Source organism: Halyomorpha halys, unplaced genomic scaffold (assembly GCF_000696795.3).
Source record: "Halyomorpha halys isolate HHAL.00 unplaced genomic scaffold, Hhal_1.1 Scaffold1205.1, whole genome shotgun sequence".
Classification (NCBI taxonomy): domain Eukaryota; kingdom Metazoa; phylum Arthropoda; class Insecta; order Hemiptera; family Pentatomidae; genus Halyomorpha; species Halyomorpha halys.
Window position 1 is genome coordinate 225,918 of NW_027108984.1, and position 10,332 is coordinate 236,249.

The 10,332-nt window shown below is 30.5% G+C and overlaps 1 protein-coding gene across 8 annotated transcripts in view; it reads right to left on the reverse strand.

Moving 5' to 3' along the window:
* Positions 1-10,332, reverse strand: part of Gyf (GIGYF family protein Gyf) — a 79,437-nt gene that overhangs the window by 53,979 nt on the left and 15,126 nt on the right. For all 8 annotated transcript variants that reach the window (XM_067047228.1, XM_067047230.1, XM_014433414.3 and 5 more), the window contains exons 4-7: positions 9,418-9,627; positions 7,514-7,679; positions 7,282-7,369; positions 5,730-5,835 (exon numbers count right to left, since the gene is read on the reverse strand). In XM_067047228.1, the coding sequence (XP_066903329.1) occupies positions 5,730-5,835; positions 7,282-7,369; positions 7,514-7,679; positions 9,418-9,627 (570 nt within the window). The remainder of the gene's footprint in view (positions 1-5,729; positions 5,836-7,281; positions 7,370-7,513; positions 7,680-9,417; positions 9,628-10,332) is intronic.

The window sequence follows — 10,332 nt, forward strand, 5'->3', positions numbered from 1 at the left end:
GAATATATTATGTTTTATACATTAAATAATATTAAATCTGATAAAATTTAACTTAACAATATTGGAATAAAAGTTAAAATATAATTAAACTTTAAATACATTTGTACTAAATACATAATAACAATCTAGATGTAAGTAAATAAACAATATTAATTCAATTCCAAAGGTCACTAATTTATTTATGCAGTCGACTCAGAACTTTGTTTTCGTTTACAAATTTTATAACTTTGAGGAACAAATACGAGCAGACGATTATATCACAGTAGTTATGTTTTAAAATCATCTACTGATTAAACTAACTTAAGTTACTTAGAGTTGTTATTCATGACATTATACTTTGATTTTTATGATACAACAACTTAAGTCGAAGAACTATAAAATTAAAGTAGATTTAATTTTTAAAAATATTATTTAACCATAAATATGGTATTTCCAAGACAAATACAATAATTTTCGTGTTACTCAAAAATATTCAAAGAACTTATCGATAATTAATTTTTAGTGGACTTGTTTAAAACAGCTGTTAGGAAAACCTAAGAAAGCATTTATTGATTGACCTTTGCTCTAGGGATGATTAGGAAAGAAAACCCACAAAAATGTCTGACTGAAATACATTCATTTTTATTTTCCATCACCACACCACTGTTCGCCAGAAAGAACGCGGCAAGATGAAGGCTACTCTCAGTTGGATATTCAAAACGAGTACTATGTTCAAAGCTCTTTGTATATTGTTTCACTTGCAGTAGTATATTGGTTACATAGTCATGCTTAACATGAGTGCCAATGAGAAACGAAGAATATACAGAAAATGTCTCAAAATCTAAGGTTGAGAACCCCAATATGTTGGCATAACACACAACATTATAACGTTAGCTTAACACTGAGAGCTTTCTTATACTTTTTAAAATTGTTTTTTGTTTTGATGAACTTCTTAAGTAGAAAATAAAAAATATATACTATTTCTCATTATTACAACAGTAACCGATCACTTTTGATAACTCTAATCTATAGATGATAAATAAACATGCACACCAAAATATATTTATTCAGTTTAAAAACCTAAACGTGTCTATGGCATAAAAACCAAAATATGTTCACATAAATTAAAAGAATAAAATAAGTAACTACTTTGAGCTCAAAATACAAGGAAAAGCAGGCAAAGAAAAATATTCCTAAGGATGTGTTTAGCTTTATGGTTTTAAAAAATACAAACATTTCAAAAAATCTAAAAGATTATTTCTTGAACAATTTTAACAAAAATATGAAGCCACAATTTCTTAAACTCACATATTGTCATGCTAGCTAATTTAGAATAAGTGTTAATCATTGCATTTATTTTTCAAAGATTAAAGAAAGATGTCAGATAAGACATCTTTCTTGGTGAAAAAGCTATTCTTTAATATTTATTTTTCCATACATACTACAGCATAGTTTCTTCACCATTTCTATTGAGTTAGTTCACAATTGTCTATACTTCAAGGGTAGGAGCCATGTTTAAATATAAGTATATCAAGAAAAATAATTTTATGCAACATAGGCCAAAGAAGATAATGGAATTTGACAAAATTCATACTTAAGACCAAATACAATGAGCTATTTTTGAATATAAGTATATCAATGAAAATGTGTTCATGCATGCATAAGCAAAAGGGATGGTTAGAATTCACTTAAACTAATAGTAGATAATTTTTATACTAATCCTTCACTAAAGGTCAAATCGTACTAGACGTTTTCAAAATATTCTTAGGGGCATGTTTATTTCTATTGAGTAAGTCATAATTATTCATATTTCAGGGGTAGGAGCTATCTTTAAATATAAGAGTATCAAGAAAAATAATTTTGTGCATTCCTAAGAAAAAGTAGAGTATTGAATTTACTAAAATTTATAATGGGCCATTTGCATACTCATCAACTTTCTTCCAACATAGGGCAAAATTAGGGATGAACTATTTTCGAAATATAGGTATATCAAGGAAAATCTGTTTATGCATGCATAAGCAAAAATAATTTATGCAAAATACTAAGAGTGACACTAGATAATTTTTCATTATTCCCCAAATCCGACATGACATTCTCAAAATATAGGTGGGTAAAAGAAAATAAGTTGGTCCATACATAAACAAAAAGGGTGGAAGGCATTTGCTAAAAGTAATACTGGATAATTTTTACATCAATCCCCAATTTCAGGCCAAATCAGTTAGGGTGTTTTTGAAATATATTGCAAAAAAAATACATTTGTACATAAATATACAAAAGTGGTGGACAGAATTTGCTAAAAGTAATACTGGATAATTTTAACATTAATCGCCAACTACAGACCAAATCAGGCAAGATGTTTTCAAAATATAAGTGTGTCAAGAAAAATATGTTTGCACGTACAGAAATTAAAGTGGCAGATGGTATTAGATAGAATAGATGTAAAACCATCGGGGTAACAGCTTGTATAATCCATGAAAATCTTTTTAATCTTCCCTTACCTTCATAAGGTGTATTGAGATAGCTTTAAAAAATAAAATAAAAATGTATTCCCCTTCACGTTGTATCTTATGTTCATAAAACCTTCTCTTTTTTTTGGCATAGAAAAACAATCAAACTGAAAAATTATTGCATAACCAACCAATCAGGCAGGACATAAATTGATCATCCATATTTTTTCAGTTTTCGATTCTTTAATGAAAACATAGATTTTACGAACATAAGATGCAAGGAGAAAGGGAATATGTTGCGTTTTTAAAAGAGTATATACATTTTCATGTAAAAGGGAATATATACGTATATGGGGCAGTGGTAGCAGCATGGCAATGCACCTTTCTACCAACCCTGAGGTTGTGAGTTTGAGCCCGGCCCCATCCGGGATTTTTACTAGCATAAAATTATATAAACCTCACTCACAGCCTCCCCCCAGGGATTTGTGAGGCCCATTAGCCAATGGGTGGTACTCACAAAAAATAGGCATGAAAATGATGAACCCACCCTTCAAAAAAACCACGTCAAGAAACATGCAATGTATTTCTTAATACATCGAGCGAGGACTTAGACCTCCATGATCTGTCGCCCATATAATAATAATAATAATATACATTTTCATCCCTATTTCTACTCAAAACCTTTTGATGTACATTTTACCTTTCAAAACCTTTCATCTTAGGATATCCAGAAAATATTGCAGGGAACTAAGTCAGGAATGGTTCAACTATATCATATATGATGACTATTTTCTACAATAATTGAAATTTTTTTTTTTTTTTTGGGCTCTTTGGAAACTGTGAATGAACATGGTTCGATTCATCACTGATATCTCTATATCCATTGTTACGATGGAACATAGCCAAGGCAAATCCCCACCCCACTCCATTAAGATATTAATGTTTTACGTTTTATAATTGCTTAGAGAAAACATTTGAAATGTTTATAATTTAAAACAATGTATGCATTTCTATTACTTATAGGAAAATGGGTTTATTTACTCCAATATTGATTAAGGAAAAATGTAACATTAATTTTTATTTTTGAATAATAACTCTAATCCTCTCCTTAATTTCCTGAATTCTGTACCACATGCTATCCACCTGAAGGATTCTTTGATTTGATTTTAATATTCACTCATGGACCATGGAGAGATCTACCACCACTGTTACAAACCTTCACAATGTACTCTACCAATGTTTCCAAGCCGTTAGCTAAGAGGTCTGCAAGATATTGGCAAATTATTTTTTCGATTATTATAATAAATTAAATGAAAAATATTTGTAAAGCTATAGCTGCAATAAAAATCCTCTTGCACAGGTAAAGTTAACATTTCCATTTGACAAACTAAAGTAGTCCATGGTGACTTTATAATATTAATGTTATAAAAGCATGGCTGTTGGGGCATTTCTGTCATAAAAGAATAATAAGCTGTGTTTTTGCGACTTTAAACCTAATCAGTCACTAGCTTTTTATACGTGATCCTCATTAGGTTGTTGCTGATTCTGGTAAATATGCAAAACAAATTCAATATTGTAAGAATAACATTTTTGTTAGAAATTATTTATTTTATACATTTATTCAAATAATTATTTATTTAGAAAATGCAGTGATGAATAACTGGAGATATCCGTGAAGTAACTGCAACTTTAACAATCACATGTATATGCCTTGACAGTGAACTGTTGTACACTTTCAGTTATTGTGGCAAGTGTTAGCCGCTACCATGGTCTAACTACTTGATAGTTACAATCATGACAACATTAACTATCAAGATAGTTTTACTGTCAGACTGGGTTTGGCATGATCGTTAATAGTACAAGTAATGCAAGTGGACTAACAGTTCCATTACCTGCCATGTTTAACTGTAATATGTACACACCTTGACAATGAACTGTCGCAACATATCAACCTAACAAAATGTAATTACAATAAGCGGGAATAATTTTTTCCTTATATATTTGTCCAGAAAAAATGACAAAAAATATATCAGCCACAGGACTCAAAAACATTAGTTTCAACATGTTTCACTTTGTCACCTCCCACATAATATACGACTGCATCGACAAAGTAGTGTTGTCACATTGTGAGAGGTGACATACGACCAATAAGGGTTAAAGTCTAAATCTTGAATTATTTTTCACGTTAAGGGTTAAAGTCCTAAATTTTGAATCAATTTTTTTTTCTAATACAAAATTTCAAGCAATGATAAGTTAACTTTCATTAGTTTATAATTTCTCCACCTCTCAGGTTTTTTAGCTGACATGTTGAAACAGGTGCATAAAATCTAATACTTTTTTGAACACAAAAATTTAATTAAACCTTTCTGCCAAATTTGAAGCTTAAGCTTTTTTAAAATTGAATTAAAATGTTTTAACAAAAAATGTAAACCAAAGTTTATATATGGAGAAATCTATGTTTTGATCCAACATCATCTGATTTAATTTTAACAGAATAGTTCCAGAGATTTCAGGGACAAGCTGTCGAATATATATTCATATTTACGTAAGTGTCAATACCTAACCCCAGAAAAAACAAATTTAACAATTTTTAGGATTTAGGGAGTGCATTGCCATTATAGCGATTGGAAGATGAGGTTCCTAACTAAAAAAAAATTATGGTAAGCACTAATCTATACTAAGATGAAGAATCATAACTTTCATACATGTTTTAACACTGTTTTTTTCATTATAGATATAAATTAGAATATTATTGTTTTATTTGTTTATATCTCAATAACTGCAATAAATCAGGTTACCTAGCCATAAACTCAGATCTCTAAGATGGAATCCACCATCCAGGTGGGTCATTTTATCCCCTACTTTAACCATACTAGATAAATAAAATAATTATTGGAATAAACAAATCTATATGAATATTTAACTTAAAAAAATTACCACACATCAGTAGAATTATTTTATTATATTAATATTAAAGAGGGCATCACTGTTTTTTATACTAATATAATAATTATCCCAAAACTATGACTAAGAATACAAATATCTGAGATTTGAACTGGACAATGGATATCATGGTAAATAAAAAAAATATCAGAAACATGCAAACTAAAATACAAACATGCAAATAGCTCATGCATATAGCTAAAATAAAAGAAAAAAATATGAAAGGACAATTAACATAGAAATATATGTTACATATCAGCTTTATCGCCAACACCATAATGTTAATAAAGCAAAACATAGCAAAAATCTGCCAGTTAATAAAAATAATCAAATCTTTTAAGCAACAAAATGGAAGCATACGTTTTCATTTTTCTTAGGTTCTTCTTCTTCACAATGATCTGAAGGACCGTGGAAAGCCCCAGAGGAATCGAATGTCCCTCCACCTTCACTATTTTTTTCTGTAGCCCTGTAAGGAAAGAAAATGGTTTTACCTTATATTTCAGTAACATTAAAAAATAATAATAATAATTAAAACAAGTAAATAACTTCAATAAATTAGGATTTTAGAAAATAATCCTATTTTATAGCTAATCACAGTTCAATAAGTTGCAAGTTGATTGACTGAACCAACAAATCTTATCTTCTTTACTAATTTAAATCTTATCCAGGTGCTAATTATTATTATTATTATTTATATATAATGAAATATCTTCTTTGAGACAGGTTTGTTTATTAGTTATAACTAAAACATCCATATAGTCTCAAAGTTATTTATTATCTTTAAACTCTAACGTTTCAGCCATTTCGGCCATTCTCAACGATCTATCAACTAAAATTTTTTTAATTACATTCCATTCATTATAAATTAATTCTGAAAACATAAATTTGCTACCTTATTCACACTGTCACAGAACATTGGTTATCACACTATTGCATGCTATTATGCGTTTGTCAAATTTTATCATTAGTCAATAACCTAGGGAATAGAGGTTTGACCAAAATATTTATACTTTTTTTTAAGGATTTTCTACTGGTCCAAAGGGTTTCCTTATACAACTTCTAGATCTTCTAGATGTTTTAAGACCCATACTCCTCTTAGATAGAGTCCTATCACTTCATCGTCTCAGATTCGCCTAGGTCTACCTCATCCTCTTTTATTTTTCACTAGTATACCTCACATTGCATTATTATTAGTATACCTACCATTACCTTCCTTGAGACATTGTTTTTAAATCTCCATACTGCTTGGGGCATTTTTCCTCCTCTTTCAGAATATATTTTTTTCATTTTCCACTTTTTTTCTTATTGTTACATTTCTTACTTATTCATTCTGAATATTCTTGCCAGTCATCAACAGAAGTCCAGAAGTTTTCTTCCTTCAATCACCTTTTATGGTCAGCTTTCAGCTCCATTCGCCATAATGCTCAATATTATACTTTAATAAATTTCTTTTAGTTTTAAAAATAATATTTAAATTTAGTATTCATATTGCTTTTTGACTATCTGAAATCCTTATTTTTATTTTGATGTTACAGGAATCATTAAATTAAAAAAGAGAACAGAGATATTTAAAATGTTGGACTATTTTCAGTGCATTACCTTAAAGCTTATACTAGTTATCTAATACCAACTATTTTTTCAGAGCCTTTCACGAGTAATTTTGAGAAAGGTAACTTTTAACTTCTACTAGGCAGGTGTTTCATTTCATACATTTCTCTTATACTTTTGAGAGCTTTCCATAACAATCCTCTATGGATACTATCATTTTATTTTAAAATAAATACTTAATTTATGTTACAACTTTTCACTTGTAAAGAAATCAATGCAGGAATGATATTAAAAAAATAATTTGCTAGAGAAGTAGTTTTTGAGAATGTGGAGATCCAATAGGGAGAAATAATAGATTTCTTACCATTCTGGCAGGTGATGATTTGAATTTTTACTAGAATGGGATTGATTCATATCGTAATTATCTTCTTCCCTCCAATTGTTACTTCGACCTGGAACATTAATAATAAAAAAACAATTAAAGGATATGAAGAAGTTGTTAGTAAAATTAAAATTGATATAAATAGTAAAGATATACACGATATTTGTCAAACCATCTAACTTAAATCTCAAGAAATAATCATTGATAAACTGACCTCCAGAGACATTCCACTTGTTGGACGAAGAATAAGGCCGCCAGTCATCTTCGTCACCACCCCCACCCCCCCTCTGGCCTCTCCTCCAGTTGGGCTCCCTCTCCCGTCCACCTCCTCGCCCTTCTCCTCCGTTTCTTTCGGACCAACTGTCTCTACCTCGTTCGCTCTAGAAACAAATTACTTAGTAAATTATATGTAAATATTAATCTAAATGAGACATACAATTATTTATTCTCCAAGTATATTTGAACTACAATTAATGAGATTTAGAGTTTTCTGGCAGAGATTCACCACCTATATTTAGGAGTCTCATTCGTGGCAAGGCCCCATCGGCTCAACCAGCTAAATTCTGATAATATTCATATTATTTTAATTGCAAACCATGACTGGTCTAATCATTAATGATTTGTACAATTATTTTTATTTTAATCAGTTTATTTTATTTCATTTTATGGTATATTATTTTTAATTAGTTATGGCATAATTCTTAATTTATTTTACATTTTGTTTAGCTATATATCCTATTATAAAATCATGTCTAAAATGATACATGATTATTAAGTTATGAATCGAATTCAGCACGTTTTAAATTCAGAAAGAGAAAAACTGTTTTTATAATTTATAACATTTCTTATATAAAAACTATTTTAAGGACTCAAGTAGTTTGGATTAATATAAACATATTAGGATAACACCTTCAATAGTTACACTGGCATCAGGTAATTATTATATAGCACGAAGAAAATACTAACTAAATTCACTAAAATTTACTTTTCACTCATCTTTTATTTCCATTGGCTTTTTTAAATTAATTTAATAACTTTATTTTCTATTGAAACTAATTTTTCAACGACTTTATTGATAAAAAAATTAATTTTGTTTCAAGCGATGAACTTCAAATGCGTTAAGACATGAAACTGTTTCTTTTAGAAGTTGGTTAACTATATGACTTCAAAACGACTAAAATGGGGTAAAGTAAAAGAGGGTTCGATAGGATCAATTCATACCTTAATCAATAACAAAAATAAAAAAAGGACTAAATCAGTCGTTCCATCCACAGATCATGGGCGGCCAGCAAAGGCCTTGGAATAGGCTATGGGAGGGTCCGGCAACTCATATTTTTATGACAATTTACAGATAAAAGTATTTTATTAATTATCTTTCCAGATGTTTGTACGTCAGCTGAAAGGTAAAGGCACAATAAAACTAACTTAAAATCCACTTACTTAGCAACCTATTTTTTTCAGTCCACAGACTTCTTTGGGTTGGTTGGCTGACTCCTGCGACTGAGGAACAAGACAAAAGTTGGTTGGTTGGCTGTTTCGAAAGAGCGTTTATCAGCTTGATCATAAACACCCGTTGGTTATCTGTTTTGGTAAGGTATAGTTGGAGTTGACCACTGAACTAAACCGGAAAGAGCCAATCGGGAACACTCAGACCCACAGGAGCAAGCCAGTGTTTAGAAGGCGTCCAAGTCTCACACTTCAAATGCTTACTTTGTTGTTTAGGGTACGAGGATTTATCAGATAATGTGAATAAAAAACCATGCAAAATACATCTAATTGTTCTATTGACATTGGTACATTTCCACAATGTTTGCAATTGTATGCTCATGGAAAAGACCAAATCCCCAGAAAGTCATCCCTTTGGCATCCCCAGAGGTCTGCTAAGACTAAAGTTATCCAAGGCTTTGCTGCAACTTGCTTCAGATACCCTGAGGCCAGAAGATATTTCAACTTGTTCCTCTATCTGGTAAGATATCTTAATCCTTTAAGTTCACAATTATTAGTATTAATAGAGATAACAGTTGCTTGAAGGCTCTTTTTTAAACATGCCAAAATCCAAACAATCACATGAAAGTAAGATAAGAATAATTTTTTTTAATAATAGACATGCTACATTACCTGAGACCTGTCGAAGACGCGCTGTCTGGCAAAAGGAGCATCGCCGCCCTCCTCGTACCGTTCAGTAGCGCCCCTATAAAAGGCACCTCTCCCCCGCCCGCCCCGTCCGCCTGCTCCTCCTCCACCACTACCTCTCAGTCCACCTCCTCTCTCTCCTTTACCAACTGACCGCAGCACTGCGTCAGAGTTTATTCCTCTGTTCCACATTCTCTGCAGGCAAAATAAATAACATTAAGAGTAAATATTACATAGTAGTTTTACATATCTTTAAGTCTAGTAATTAGACATAGCTATATAATAAATGGATCATAAATTCACATGTGTTGAATTATTTTTAAAATATTCCTGATTCAATCAGTTACAAAATGAGTACATCGTACTCCAGGATGACTTTCCACAACTATAACTAATATTTTCATAACAAAAACAAATATCAAAGTTGATCATTAGTGTGAATTTCTGCGCAATTGTATCTCTTTAATAATTAAATAAGAGTTAGTTATTAATCCCAACAAAATCAAATAGGTTGCTTCAACAGTTATATCCAGTACAAAATTGCACGTTCTGGGATATTTTGCACAATTTAAGTTTTGACTGCACAAAAAAAATTACTAATGATTAAACATGAAAAAACAAAAATAAGTATAGAAGTTATTAAAAAAACATCCATTTGGTCTCAACACTTTTTTTATAGTGTACTGTTGATAAAATGAGTAATTGAAATAGAGATTTTAAACTACCAGGGCATTCAAAAAGTCCTGTCGTTTTTCGTTTGTTCGTTGTTTATTTTGATTCTAGAGTGTTTGCTAATTAATTCCGTTCAATACAACTTTTATCCATGTAAACACAAATGTTTATACTTTATGAATAGGAGGCTAAGGAGGATTAATTTAATGCAGTCACCATCCAACTGTC